This window comes from Musa acuminata, chromosome BXJ2-4 (assembly GCF_036884655.1).
Source record: "Musa acuminata AAA Group cultivar baxijiao chromosome BXJ2-4, Cavendish_Baxijiao_AAA, whole genome shotgun sequence".
Lineage (NCBI taxonomy): Eukaryota > Viridiplantae > Streptophyta > Magnoliopsida > Zingiberales > Musaceae > Musa > Musa acuminata.
The window spans coordinates 28,068,929-28,085,403 of record NC_088341.1 but is presented as its reverse complement, the minus strand read 5'-3'; the positions used below and the strand labels follow the sequence as shown (position 1 = coordinate 28,085,403).

At 31.9% G+C, this 16,475-nt stretch overlaps 1 protein-coding gene across 2 annotated transcripts in view; it reads left to right on the top strand.

The window, feature by feature from the left end:
• The first annotated feature begins 14,162 nt into the window (after positions 1-14,162).
• Positions 14,163-16,475, top strand: part of LOC135610202 (ATP-dependent DNA helicase 2 subunit KU70-like) — a 40,196-nt gene continuing 37,883 nt past the window's right edge. The window contains exons 1-3 of one of the 2 annotated variants that reach the window (XM_065104390.1): positions 14,163-14,395; positions 14,488-14,565; positions 15,419-15,535. In XM_065104390.1, the coding sequence (XP_064960462.1) occupies positions 14,333-14,395; positions 14,488-14,565; positions 15,419-15,535 (258 nt within the window). In that variant the 5' untranslated portion in view covers positions 14,163-14,332. Of the gene's footprint in view, positions 14,396-14,487; positions 14,566-15,418; positions 15,536-16,475 lie in introns of those variants that run through there. The other variant, XM_065104391.1, reaches the window with a different exon arrangement.

The window sequence follows — 16,475 nt, the reverse complement described above, 5'->3', positions numbered from 1 at the left end:
TGCACCAAAGGGTCAAACTAGATCAATTGAGGTCCCTCTCTTTGGCTTCTCTCTCTCTCTCCGCCTTATCCTTCTCGACAAGGAACGACCAACCTCCCAAGGAGAGGTTCTTTAATGGTGCAAGAGCATTCTCATGTCAATGTCTATTTATCTATTGGGATTTGTTAGGTTGGGGGATATTTATATTTCTGGCTCAAAAAGAAGATCTTAATTTTCCCTAATTCATTACTTAAAAATAGGCTATTCTTATCCATTTTGTTGCATTTCTTATTCATGGATAAGATCATGATGCAAGGAGGTGACATGGACTCCACTGGTTCATCTAGTCTCGATTGAGGTACACGTAAAATGTTCTTCGTTTTAGGTATTTATAGTGATGTGTATTTTTCATTGGTTCCAATAATAGTATAAAGTCATAAAGTAGGAAAATGAAATTTATTTTTTTCCTTGGTATTTCATAAAAATATTAAAAAAAGTCAAAATATTCTATTACAACTAACTCTAAGTGATCCATCACCATTTTATATATTGATCATTTTTATTTGATACTCTAATTATTATAATTATATATATATATATATATATATATACCAATAATAGTAAAAGTCATAAAGTAGGAAAATGAAATTTATTTTTTCCTTGGTATTTCATAAAAAGATAAAAAAAAAAGTCAAAATATTCTATTACAACTAACTCTAAGTGATCCATCACCATTTTATATATCGATCATTTTTATTTGATACTCTTATTATTATTATTATTATTATTATTATTATATATATATATATATATATATATATATATATATATATATATATATATATATATATACACACACTTAATATGATAGGTGAATGTAAAATCAAAAATAAAAATAAATAAATCAAAAATAAAAATAAATAAACATGTGACGTTGAGATGTGGATCACATGAGTTGATCACACAGTATTAAGGTGTCGATCATATGACGTCGAGATGTTGACGTGTGACATCAATGTGTTAATCACGTGATACGAACTATTAATCATATGATATCGAGGTATTATCATATCATTATTCTCGTATCAATACTATATTACTCGAAGGGATTATCTATTTCTATCACAACAAATATTTAAAAAAATCATCTACATGGATTCAAACTTGTTTCACTGATTGATGATTCTTTGTGATTAGGTTTCTTATTAACATTTTCCACTGGCACGATCAGGTTTGTGAGCCTCGTGGAAGGACAGATATGGCTTGAAAGTGAAGGCACAGGGAAAGGTTGCACTGCCACGTTCATCGTCAAGCTTGGTATTTGTGATCAAAGCGGAAATCTGCAACAGATGCTGCAGACCACACCAAGGCTAAATTGGATGATGAGAATGGGAAATTTCCTCGTACGAAGCGTTGTAATTTCTTCAGTTGGACTCTCATCTACCTGATGAAGGCTATGTATGATTGGTATGGTTCAAGGCAATGGATTTCCCATTTTAGTGCCTTATGTATCTTTGGTGTTCGGTGAGGTGGTTTGATTCATTTGCAACGGGATTGATGACCATCAGGTTTGTGCAGGGAGAGCTGCATCGGCTTACCTATGTGATCTTTGCTGATATACCGAGGCCAAATTAGTTGGTGTAAATGAATAGTTTTTGTTTCCACACTTTAGCGTGCTGATGAGCCGAGTTTGATGTGCAATTAGATGATCTTTCGGCTTCAAACGTTGTAATCTGTGAACTTAACCCGCTTATATTTCTTTCACTATTACATTAGAAACAAGGTATCAATATTACTAAACTATTATAATGTGTTACCACTGCAATTCCAGTATAAGATAACTCATGACTAACGGTTAAATAAATAAATATATATATAATCGTTTTTAAAAGAAGGTTTGGAATAGTCGACGTAAGATAACCACGTAATTAATTAATTGTTATCTCGTGATGAGTAAAAAAAAAAAGGAGAGTATCCATCTAATTGGTCCTCACCAATATTTATGAAAAAAATTCAAACAGTAAGTATTTATAAATTATAAATTCTTATAACCAGCATTATAATTATTTATTTTTTAAAAATATTTTTTTGAATATCATTTTCATGGACACGAATTTGGTGATAGTGAAATCATAAATCTAATTTAGCGAAAACTTGTGCAACTCTCGATTCATTATTAAGTAACCCATTCATTATTGAAATAAGATATATTTTTTTCATTGTAATATTATTGAGTTATCGATAATCTATACACATCCACTAAGAATTATCGTTTTCCTTACTAATAAAATTGAAAACGACCATGGACTAACACTAGCCCTTATGATACACTAGTCTCTGTCTTTCGAAAAAGTGAATATCAATAGGGCATAACATTAGTTAATGTACTTCCAGATAGTAAAGGAATCTAATGATTATGTGATCAAAGAAATGGAAGTCCTTGTGATTTTGTAAATACATCAATAAATTTTATTGAATATTTTCATCTTATTATAGCTACTCTATAATTATACCAAAAATCCATGATGTGCCTTTTGAAGAACCCTCTCGCTGGTAATACTTGGTAACCTTACTATCACACTTTCCCTTTAAGACCACTTAGCTTTTCATTGATAAAAAAAATTCTAAGAAATATCATCTAGGGTTAATAACTACTCAATTCTAATCATAAACTCATAGTCCTCCAATGATAGTAAGAAAAAATCCACGAGCAACTCTTAGTCTTGTATAATTAGCTTCACCTTGAATAAAATTTCTATGCTCTAGAAAGTCAATCGATTGGATCTTCGTATTCCTATCTAGAAAATTATACTTTCATGCAAGGATAACTATTATCACGTTCTTGGTAACTTGTTCTTGTGGATTTTTACTAAAACTCTCAATTTTTACTTTCTAAAACTTCAAACTGATATTTCATTAAATTATCAATAGTCATTATATATGATTGTAAATATGTAATTCTCAAGTTTTGGTTCTAATTACGGGTCTAGGATATAAGCATTACTTATTGGGATTAGAAGGTAGCGTTAAAAGGTGAAGTCATCATTGGTAGCATAAGCATTGGGGCCTAAGACAAAGTTGGAGAGAAGATTGAGGGTACATTGAGGAAACGCCATAGTTTATGGTCGATGAGAGGTTGAGAGAGACGGTTGCTGTGGCTCTTGCTCCAGCTTTAGGAGAACAGACATGAAAGAAAGCATTTGATCTAACAGAATGTAGCAATATAAAGAAGAGAACGGCTCCGATAACTATTGTGGAAGGAGGGAGATAGTGTCATTATGACGGGAGGATTGACAAATATAGTAATAGGGTCAACAATAAAGCAGAGTCACAACAACGATTATGTATATAGTTAAAAGAGTTGATAGTGATCGTGGAGTTATCCAACAGATCTAAGACAGCGTTGATACAATATGATAAAACTCTAGGGCTTTATCTAAGAACTTTGAAAAAATTAAAAAGAAAACTAAGAACAAAAGATTGGGATTTAATCGCTTCGAGAAGATTAACCTCCAAATTGGCTCAAGGCTCTGAATTATATTTAATTGCTTGAAAAATATAACCAAAAATATTATATATATATATATATATATATATATATATATAGCTATTTAATTCTTAGTCAATTAGGACTAAGATTTCTAATAAGAAAAATAAATGAAAATAATAATCCTTAATTGACTCTATCAAATGACTCTTATCATAATTAAGAAAAAAAATTAAAATTAAATAAAAAATAAAGACTAATATCAAATTCTTAAAATTAAAGATTCTTAGAATTAAGAAATCCTAACAATCACAAATCTCCCTTTTTATGTTTAACATTTTGTTACACATCTCTAAATCAATAGAATTTACTTCATGATACACCGTCATAGCTTTGCAAGGCATAGCTATAAGTCTTCTTATCCTTTTTTTTTAGTTAATGACACGAGGGTTTTCGTGAGCTTACATCTTATGCTTGTCACCTTCAGGAGATCTCTGCATGTATTCGAGCATACTTTTTAAAACATTAGAATGTCTTCACGTAGTCCTGCATGCTTTTTAAGATATCAATCTTTGAATAAATGCATAATAAATATCCGTCTATGTTTTTTATTTTTTCAATTTTTCATGGAAGACGAAAGAGAAGGAGGTGGAGAAATAAAGGGAAAAAAGAGGACGGTTCCTCTAAATATAATTTTTAATAAAATTAATAAAAAATAAGATACTTTATCCATTCTTAGTTTTTCAAATATAATTATTTTAATATTTTGGCTTTGTCTACCGATTAATTTTTATCAATTATTTTTAGAATGCAGCTTTGACTACAAATCCAACAAAATTAGTGTTTTTTTTATACAGATCTTTTAAGATCATCAAGTGATAGAATGAAGAATGAAATCGTAAAGAAAAAAAATAGCACACCTCAATTAATTTGATACGGTATTTATTTATACATGTTGAAAGAGAGGATTTTAGCAGTGAGAAAAATCTTATCTGCTATGCTGTTAGGAAAATCTCTTTGTTATCGGAAAGCTTGTAGACGGGTCGAGAAGAAACAAAACTGATCCACTAGAACAAAAGTAAAAAAAAGAAATTGATGAGATTTTTTGCTACTAAAAAAGCCTGTGAAGCGAGCAAACTATGCTCCTGAGACCTGCCATAATGAGAAGTCCAAATCCAACCAAGTACCTCACCATTGATGGACGGTCTCTCTACTGATGAGATAATCGATGAACCAAAGCCAGGAAACAGAATGTGGTGCAATCCGTAAGCTCGTATCAACTCGTCAGCAATTCTATTCATAATAAGAACAAAACAATTGTTAGCATACAAAATCTTGAATCAACACAAGTCTTTGACATCGACAATATGATAGACTACAGTTTCAAGGAAAGGATACACTGCATTTATGTCTTTCATCAAAATTAATATATGCTAACAATACTGAAAGCCTGACATTAATATCATCTCTCGGATGAATTTAGTGCACCTTTAAATGACAACTCTTTGATATTGTTTCTACGGCTTCAAAGAGATGTATTGCGATCGGGATGTCTAATTGTGGAATCTTATTCGCATTTCAGTGCCAACCTAAGTTTTCGTGTTCTTTTCCATGTGTTTGGCAGAAAAATGTTTGATGAATCAATAAAATATGTGACGGTTTGTACCAAACAGAGAGAAATGGAACCAAAGAATCCATTGATGATAGCAATGGTAAAGAGCTACCGATAAACAGTGGCGAAACAACTTAAAATATTAATTACCTATTTTAAAATTAAAAGGGAGAAAATAAAGTGGCTGAGATGATCAAATTAATGTACTGCAGAGTACATAAACCATAGAAGAAAATTAGACAAAATTCAACTGCTAACCACTTGTGTTATGGACAATTAAAAATAAATATAAATTTCTTGACAAAATATAAAATGGCTAATAATCATCGGATCGTAGTCCACTTTAAACATTCACTATCAAGATAATAAATTTACAATAAATCAAACGAAGTGATGGTGACCATAAACAGTATCCATTCCTTGCTCCTGTTTCTCACTTTTTTCTTTTTTAAAGGATAGTCTGAAAGATTGGGTCTATCATTTAATAATAAAAAAGAAAACATCAAAAAATAATTTAAAAACACCCTGAACAATTTGAAAGGAAACATAAAAAAGAATTACTAAGAACGACTTACTTATCCCAATCTAATGAGGTAAATCAGCTGGTATCAAATGTATTCAAAACCAACTACTTTCTATACTTTCGAAAGGTTAATCTGAAAAATTAAGATTAATATTTTTTTTTTCTCATAGAAATGGGATGGTTTTGTCATCTTTCAAATACTAGAGATCCAGACACCCCTTTCAAATTAAAATATTAAGACAGCAATAAATCTTCTGATTCCATCTTTCATGTCATGAGGTATCAAGAAAACTCAGGTTCCCTGCCTAAGATAGAGTTTTGCAACTAAATTTTAGATATGTGAATGTCGTTAAATCAATAAGATGCTCTTTAAGGATCTAGATATAAAGATACCGAAGGAAGAGACAATAATACATCATCCGAAACATGTCTTTGTGATACTAGAAGTAAATTAAAAGAATCATTGAGCAGCAACTTCCACAAAACACACCAAGAACAAGGATTGATTGTTGTGCTAGTGAGCATGTGTCATTCCAAAATGGTGATGACTTGTGTGGCACGATGGTCATGCCAGTGATGAAGACATGTCTTGGCCAATTTTTCGGTCTATCACACGACTGTCATTCTCGACCAACATAACGAAGAAACAGGACATCTACATTTTGTCGAGGAGACTGCTGTGTGCTCAAAGCTTCTCGTTTTTTTCTTCTTGTCCCTCCCTTCTGCCTAAGAATGACAATGATTAAACGAATGACTAACGTGTTTCATGAACCAATCTCTATGAAGTTCATGACACGCTCATCATATGAGATTAGACTAAATTAAAAATTGTATATGGTTATGAACTTCCTAGAATATATTTGTTTACTCTTTTCACAACCAAATCTTCAAACACAATTACTCTTTTCACAATCAAATCTTCAAGCACAATTAAATTTCATTATAATTATGATAACAAAACTATAATTACAGTGATGAAGAATCCAACATTTCATGAAAGAACGAAGCATATAGAGATACACTATCATTTCATCCGGAATCTTATAGCAAATATAGTCATAGTAATAAAGTATTATGGAATATATGAACAAGTTATGGATATCATCATCAAGTTACTTCCAGTTCAAAATCATATTTATTTCATGTCGTAAATCGATGTATGTAACTATGAATTAAGGGGGAGCATTGAAAATTGATTTGTAGTAGTTATCTAGGTAGTTACCATGTTTTAGATAGTTATATACATGTTCTAAGTAGTGGTCCATGATCTAGAAATTATATGGTGTTCCTATACCTAACTCAATCATTAGTGATATAATGAAGTGAGATAATTACCACATAGGTCCTATAAATAGAATCACTGTTCATGAAAGAATGATAGAATATATATTTTTGGGAATATCTTATAAGTGTTATATATTTTTTCTTTTGTTTAAATACTATATCGAATTTTCTTGATCAAAAGAATTCTTTTTAATTGTATTATAATATTCTGTTTTTATGTTTCGTGTTTCCTCCATCCTGAATAACTCTACAATTAATGATCTATCTTAAATCTCACTTTCAAAAAAATTATATTACCCTTCCCGAAAGAAAGTTGACTCTAACAGGAGGATGCAAGAAAATACCAACGCTTGACTTTTCCGAAGAAAGTTTGCACGATGATTTGTTAAATTGTCTTTAATCAGAACAATCATCCTAATTGCTAACCAATAAACACGAAGAAGACCTTAAGACATACGTAAGATGTTTCGCCAAGCAATCATTGAATCCATTTGTCTGTAATCTTGACTATATTACTTTTGTTCTCCAATTAGATATGAAAATTTCACAGCAATATAGCACCATTCTACGTTGCTTCCCAAAGTAACAACAGTACAGAAGGTGTCATATGGAAATGTAAGGCAAAAATCATAATTCTCAAGGGGGTGAGTGTTTGATACAATGTTAAAAATAAAAAATCTGAAAACTACACCCATGAAAAGATTTGATTTGATTTTTTTCTTTTTTATTTGTTCATGGAAGAGATGTGTGCCTAAAGATCAAGAATTATTCCAGAACAAGAATTCTCATCTTTCCATGAAGCTTATCCTTTTTCATAGCATACAGTGCTTGTGAGAAATGGTAAATACAAGTTGACTTTGGTTTGTTTCTATGGGATTTATTTTCCTTTTGATCCATCAGCTTCTTCCATCCGGTCATCTAGAAGTTCAAGATCCGCCAAGGAAAAAAAAAAAAAACAGCAGTGCACACGCTTCTCATCCCAATAGCTCCGTCAGCAATTATGCAATTCAAAGTCTCCTCCAAATCCAAGTGATACTGTGGGGGAAAGAAATAAGAATGATAATCTTTTTTTTTTCTTTTTTACTTTTGGGAATTCAAAGAGCAACGGAACATGCTGTTGGGTTCAACATATACGTAGGCTTCGGATTAGACAACAGGTTTAATATAATCAGTTATTAGAAAAAAAAAAAGGAAAATGAAGATTTGCACGTCGATCGAAAAAGAATAAAAAAGAGGAAAAAAAAAGCTAAGGTTTTGAAACATTTGCTAAGGAACAAGCTGTTAATCTTCATCGGTTCCGATCTAAATTTTATACGAAGAATCTTACAATAAGCTCTATAATCCTAATAGTGTCGGTTTACGATTTGTCTTATCTGAGGTGCTTTTCTGATATACTCACTTTATGAGACTTCAATTTTTTCTTTATGAAATTCATCGATGGTGATTATGATATGTTATTATTGAGTTAAGATACGTGTTCTTGATGTTATCGTAATTATTTAGTTATTCTGAAAAGGTTTATTGTAAACTTATTATTATTATCGGTGATAGTGAAGGTTTAAAGTAGACTACGATCTGATGATTTTTTTCATATTGAGTTTTTTACATAAAAATTCGATGTCTTATTTTATGATCAATTTATTATTCTATTATTTATGGTGCATTGGCTAATATTTATTTTTAATAAAAAAAATGATATTTTAATGAGAAACATATTTTAATATACAAAGAAAAAAAATTATTCTGTTATATTAATTTTTTCGAACACATGCAAACTTAAATTATCTTGGTACGAATGAAATGACGATCGAGGGAGCAAGACATAACGAGATGCATAATATGAGTTAATGTAAGTTTTCAAAATTATTCAGCCTAGTGGCTTTGATTATCGAGGGGTAATAAAATTAACTTATAAATTTATAATACGAGTTAATTTAAGCTTTCAGAATTATTCAGACCGAATACTTTTTATTATAAAGAATAATAAATAAAAATAACTTACAAATTTATGTAAAACTACCAACCTAAGGTTATGCTAGAAACCCTTAACAAGACCTCCTAACTTCACGTCGAAAATACTAACAATAATAGTTCATCATACATTAACAAAACTCATATTTCATTTCTCAATGACCATAATGTCAGCATATGAATAAAGGCGCATAGTGATAATACTCGATCTATCAAAGAGCTTGATAAGTAGGCATTGGCACCTCAAACTAGCGATAGTAGTGCTTGTTTTAGGTGCATCATAAGCATTTACAAGAGCGAGTAGGCATTGGCACCTCAAACTAACGAAAGTATTGCTTGTTTTAGGTGTTGTATAAGCATTTACAAGAGCCGAGTAGGCATTGACACCTCAAACTAGCGATAGTAGTGCTTGTTTTAGGTACTGTATAAGCATTTACAAGAGCTGAGTAGGCATTGGCACCTCAAAATAGCGATAGTACTGTTTGTTTTAGGTGTTGTATAAGTATTTACAAGAGATGAGTAGGCATTGGCACCTCAAACTAGCGATAGTACTACTTGTTTTAGGTGTTGTATAAGCATTTACAAGAGGTGAGTAGGCATTGGCACAAACAAACATGACGTATTTAACATGTAACAAAATAGTTAATCATACCCTTTCATCCTTATTTAATTTTGTAACTCTGTTTTTCCGAGTGTTAGATGCCAAATTTTGATGTTTTATTGGTTGATGTAGCTTATAGACACTTTCGTATAACCATTTATCCTAGATGAACAAGCATGGGAACTCATTCTTATATGCTCTTCATGCTTTTTACCATCTACAACATTCGGACTATGATGGTTGCCAAGTAAGATGCCGCACAGAATAGCTTCTTTTTGGCAAGTCATCACTGCTGTGGAGTGATGCACTAATAAGTGCCCCCTCAAGAAAACATTTGGGATGCTTCTTCCTCTTCCAACTGAATTTTCTACTTCATATGCATTAATTTCTTAAAAATAAATTTATTGCATCGAATAACAACAACATAAATGATGCTTAAATATTAATTTAAACTTAAGTTTTATTATCGTACAATAATACAATACACTAATCGATCAATTCGGATGTTCCAATAAGACATACATCACATGCGAGAGATAATGTTGAGTATGTAAGCATATTGATGTAAATATATTCATATAAACGTTTAATTTTTAAACCCAAAGACGTTCTTATAAAGCAAATAACTCACACGAAAGAGCAGGAAAAACAAGCACAGCAGATAACTAGTCATTCTCATTTCCTTTACATCTGATTTAAAATCTTATCATCACTCGAGTTCAGTGAAAACCATTTTGAGCTGCCTGAGAACACTTTCCTCTCGAATCCCTAACTGTATGAACAACGCAGTGACTCTTTCACCTACTGATCCTGATGCCAATGCAGGTATTTGATTTTGTATTATTGATCCATAAGGTACTATCATTTTGGAGATCGACGACGTGCACCAGGAGGCCTCGAACCCGCTACAAACAAAATACTGAGCTATTTGGGATGGATTAACCGAAGCTTCTCAGCTCAGCTTATCCAACATTGTCGCTTAGGAGCTGTGCTTATTTGTTCCAAAACCAAGGATGTTTTTTATGTTGGGAGATCTTGTTATAAATTGTTCAAATTAAAAAGAAAAAAAAATTCTTTTCAAAAGATTTATTTGAAAAGGTGTTTTCTTTAATTTTTGATAGTTATTTTTCAAAGTTTGTGTCTTTTGAGAAAATAGTTATAATTTTCAAAGGTTGGAGAGCAATCTTATGAATTAAGGAGAAGCACTCGTGTACGAAAAGCAAAAACATTAAGATCGGATGAGATTGATTCTCAAAGTATTTCTTTTTACCTTGTAGAAGAAACTAATGAGAGAGTATTAAAAACAATGCCTCTTGTTTTACAAGTGGAAGATGATCCTAAAACATTTAAAGAAGCTATGGCTTCTCGTGATGCTGCTTTTTGGAAAGATGCTATTAATGATGAGATGAATTCTATTATGTCAAACCATACTTGGGAACTTGTCGATTTACCTTTTGCCTCAAAACCTATTAGTTGTAGATGGATATTTTGTAGGAAGTATCATACAAATGGTACTCTCCAAACGTTCAAAGCAAGGTTAGTTGCTAAAGGATTTCGACAAAAGGAAGGAATATATTATTTTGACACATATGCTCCTGTGGTTAGGATCACATCTATTAGAATTATTTTTGCTTTAGCATCAAGTTTTGATCTTTATGTTCATCAAATGGATGTCAAAACGGTATTTCTAAATGGAGACCTCGATGAGGAGGTATATATGGAACAACCCAAAGGTTTTGTTCTACTGGGAAATGAACATAAAGTGTGTAAACTTATTAAGTCATTGTATGGTTTAAAGCAGGCTCCAAAACAATGGCATGAGAAATTTGATGCAATAATTCTTTCTAATGGATTTGTTCATAATATTGTAGATAAATGTGTTTATCTCAAAACTTGTGATGACTATATGGTGATAGTTTGCCTTTATGTTGATGATATGCTAATAGTGAGCAACATCATGAAAGGTATTGTAGAAACAAAGAGGTTTCAATCTTCAACATTTAAGATGAAAGATCTTGGGCAAGTTGATACTATACTAGGTATCAAGGTAAAAAGAAATAGTGGGGGATATGTTTTGAGTCAAACTCATTACATAGAGAAAGTATTGGAGAAATTCAGTCACTTAAAAATCAAAGAAGCAAATACCCCATTTGACCCAAGTATCAAATTAGTTAAGAATATTGGAAGAACAGTGGCTCAATTAGAATATTCAAGTGCTATAGGAAGTCTTATGTATGCAACGCAGTGCACAAGACCTGATATAGCATTTGCAGTTAGTAAATTGAGTAGATTTACTAGCAATCCAAATGTAGAGCATTGGAAGACTATTGAAAGAGTTCTTGGGTACCTTAAACGAACCAAAGATTATGGCCTACAATACTCAAAATTTCCTGCTATTTTAGAAGAATATACTGACGCAAGTTAGATATCGAGTTTTGGAGATAACAAATCCACTACTGGTTGGGTGTTCACCTTGGGAGGTGGCGCTGTTTCTTGGAAGAGCAAGAAACAAACGTGTATAACTCACTCAACTATGGAATCAGAATTTGTTGCTCTAGCAGATGCAGGAAAGGAGGCTGAATGGTTGAGGGACTTTCTATTAGAAATTCCATTGACTTCTAAGAGTGTGAATTCAATTTCTATACTTTGTGATAGTCAAGCCACTTTAGCTCGTGCATATAGTGAAATATATAATGAAAAGTCAAGACATATAAGTCTTAGACATGATTATGTAAGAAAATTAATCAAGAGTGGGATTATTTCACTCACATTTGTGAAAACAAGTGAGAATTTGGCTGATCCATTCACCAAACCTCTTACAAGAGAAGTTGTAAGATCAACATCAAAATGGATGGGGCTAAAACTTCTTGAATAAAAGATCCACCAATGATAGCAACCCTACTCAACATTATGAAATGAGTAATGAAGAGTTCAAAGGGTAAGAACAAGTCATTGATATATGGAGTGGTTCAGCACTTTGAAATATTTTATGAGTCCCATCTAAAGATGTTAAAGTGCTGGTTGTCACCGAATGAGGGTTGAGTTAATTATACTCTTAATGAAGTTCAGTCAAGTTAGGACAAGTATCTTAAAGAGTGACAAAGATACTATAAGAACTTCACCTATATGAACTTAGAAGTGGTGCCGCTTCAATTGAGAGTTGGAGTTTCTCTCATAAAAGTTCATGAACTTGGATGAGCCCAAGGCCATATTAGGGCTAAGCGAGATTTTATGAGGAATACAAGAATGTTGTATTTATGTGTGTGGTATCACTGGTGTTGTCACGAGGAATAACAAATTCAAAGCTTTTATGCTATTTGGGATTTCGACTTCACTTTATGATGCTTACACTAATAAGGTAATATTCAAATCGAAAGATATATTACTTTATTCATAAATACTATTTAATCACTTGGAGAAAATTTTAAATTTGAACAAGTGGAGGATTGTTATAAATTATTTAAATTAAAAAGAAAAAAGAATTTCTTTTCAAAAAATTTATTTGAAAATGTGTTTTCTTTTATTTTTTGGTAGTTATTTTTCAAATGTTGTGTCTTTTGAGAAAATAGTTATAATTTTCAAAGGTGGTGTCTTTTGAGAAAATAGTTAATTTTCAAAGGTTGTCTTTTGAGAAAATATCTATAAATAGCTATTTGAGGGTAAATTACAGGGACAACTCTTTCATGCTCTTCTTCTTTACTCTCCAAGTGATTGAGTTAGACATTCTCTAATTCCTCTTTGAAGATTCTTTATTGTTTGCTCAATACAGATCTTCTAAAGGCTTGTCATATCCACTAAAACTATTTGCATCAATCCCAGAGCAATCTTATTGAGAAGAGGGTGCAAATATCGTTTTTAGGAAAGTGTTTATACACGTTTCAAGCCTAAATATCTTTCCTAAAGTATTCTTGATCTTGTGTTTATTATTTGTTTCCATAGTGTTTTTTATCCTCTTCTTTGTCGTATCTTTTTACCAACAGATCTTTATGTTAGGAGTGAGAAAAGAACTTTAAAACTAAATGAAAACATCTAAATATCACCGATCAAAGATATACCAAAGAATTAATGTAAAATTAATGTTATTTGATAAATTTCATTTATATCCATATATATAATTAGATTAATTACAAGACACTTAAATTATCTTTATAGATTTTCTTATAGACCCTATCACATAAATCTCGAAGAATTTACTATTTTTCTTTTATCCTCGCTAAAAATCAATCGTCTCTAAATATCACATTTATAGAAGAATCAAACTCTAATTATTATATTTTTTTATTTGTAAGAACTCATTATTATATTAGGATTTCTTATCATACTAGAACAGTAGTTTCAGGTATTCCAAAATACTTGTTGATTGTAACAATCTATTCGTTCACAAGTATTTTATCCACTTTTGTATTTTCTAAAGAAAAAATATTTTTTTCTTATCTTCATAGTTAATTCTTGTTGAATCTTTAACCATCAAATCTTTAACCTTATATATTCTATTCTGTAAGGATATACTTGCTAAACTTAAATTTAGTAGAATAAATACGAAAAATTACTTACTTTGAAAGCATACACACACACACACACACACACACACACACACACATATATATATATATATATATATATATATATATATATATATATATATATATATATATTATAACAATAACAGTTGGAAAGGTTGCCATAAGGTTAAAAAAAAAACAATAAAAAACAAAAAGGAAGCCGATTCTGTCTCAGGGTTCCGCAGTCTTGTTCCCGAAGCCAACATGAACTGCTTCTCCACTCCCGGTCCTCGGAGGTGGTAAACCTGTAGGTTGTGAAGTTTGCGTGCCCATTTCGAAACCCTCTCTCTCTCTCTCTCTGTCGCGGTTCGCGATGGATTTGGACCCCGAAGGCATCTTCCGCGATGACTCAGACTCCGAAAGCGAGTTATACGAGGTGTGGAACTCATCTATCTTCCGTTCCAAAGTTCTCGATCAATGGATGAGAGATCCCTTGATCTTGTTTCATTTTGTGACCAATGATTCCAGGAGAAGGAACCGACCAAGGAGCTCGCGGTCTATCTCATTGACGCCTCCCCTAAAATGTTCGCTCCGATTGCTGCCCATGTGAGTTCTTCTCTCTCCGGTTTGTACTAGTGCTTTTATTTCTTTCTATACTGATACATTGAGGGCATCGACCGATATTTGTCTCGTGGATATTTGTGGGACCGAGTGATTAGAAGGCAAAATAGGTCACTTCATGCTGGACGAAGTGGATATCGTGATGCCTCCGAAATGAATCATAGAGTAGATTGACAGGTTATAGACTAGCAAGAGGAACTGAAGAAGTAAAGTATGGCAGAATTGAAGGAATGAACGGACCTGGCAGTATGCAACACAAATGTTTTGCTTGGTGCATTTTGGAGATCTTTGTTTGGGAAGCTGGGTACAATCCCTGGGGGTAATTATAAAGGGGGAAAAAAATCTTTCTGATTACTTGGAGTCCATCTTGAATTTGTCTATGTTATAAAAAATTTATCTTCTGGATTAATAAGTATATCTGAATCATGATCAAGGCACAATCTTTTCACAAGCAGTATATACATATACATATACATACATATATATATATATAGATATATGTATATATATATATATGTTTTTGAAACTTTTTAAGTAAGATATTTTATATATCAGATAAGAGAGGTGAACCTTTTTGGTGTTTTGGGCTTTCTTCTAGAATTTCATGCTTTGGAATAATATTAGCCTGTGTCCCCATATCTCATTTTGTTCCTTGCCACACTGGATAAGTAGTCAGGCACGAGTCTGATTTTCCTTTCCATATGCTTGTGTTGGTTAGAAATATTTTTGCTACTAATTCTTATGTTATCATTGATGATTTGCATCGATTTACCGCAAGCCACAATTTGTGACCATTCTTCTGATGAACAATGATACATTGACTTATGATTACTTGCAGGAAAACGGGAACAAGGAAACTTATTTTCATGTTGCAATTGACTGTATCACTCGGTCTTTGAAGACTCAAATAATTGGTAGATCTTATGATGAAGTTGCTCTTTGTTTCTTTAACACTGTAAGATGGTGATCATCAATAGTATATTACTTTTCATATCTCTTCCTTCTTTGGAAGCGTTAACACTTTTATACTAGGTGCATTAGTATGAAGTTAACCATTGTTTCCACATGCTTCTTGATTATGACTGTTCATTTTCTCAGGGCTTGACCCTCTAATTTATGAAGTATTTGTCAGTGTTTATATAATATGATTCAATACTTTGTTATTGGCTCCTTTCTCTTTTTTGTGGCTATGAAAGTTATGAATCCTTTGTTTCAATTATACTATGGGTTTATGCTGATTGGAAAATCTTGGAAACTAGAGCATCTTTTAGTAGTATGTGATTACACCATGATGTACCAGGACCAAGATAGAGATCTAACTTGGCTTTTATTCCTGTGTGTATCTTTGTCTATGGTATATTCTCTAGTCCATAGCCAAAACGAACGTTTGGCCTACACAACCAAAATTAAATCATTTATACTAGATGACATTTCTATTTGGTCAACAAGCAGTAACATATAGATATCATTGGTCTGAATTAGATTTAGGCCTTTCTGATCAGCATATCTATTTCTTTGGAATTCTTGTATGGCACATCTAAACATCGTGTGACATGCTTTTGCACTGACTTTAAGAACATGTTTCCATGCTCGTAGGTAGCTTACAATGTTCTCTCTCCCCTCTTTATGAAGCTTATTTGACATATGTGTTTTGGTCAAGGATTAAAATTTCGTACCATACCAGAGTTTCGAGATTCACTCGGTATGGTACGGTACTGTATACCGAGTGGTATATTTCGGTATACCGCTCGATATATATATATATATATATATATATATATATATATATATATATATATATATATATATATAAGTAAAAGAAAAAAAATCTTTTTCTGTGACATCGCCTCTCTTCTTCCCATGCGGGGCGATATATATATATATATATAAATAAA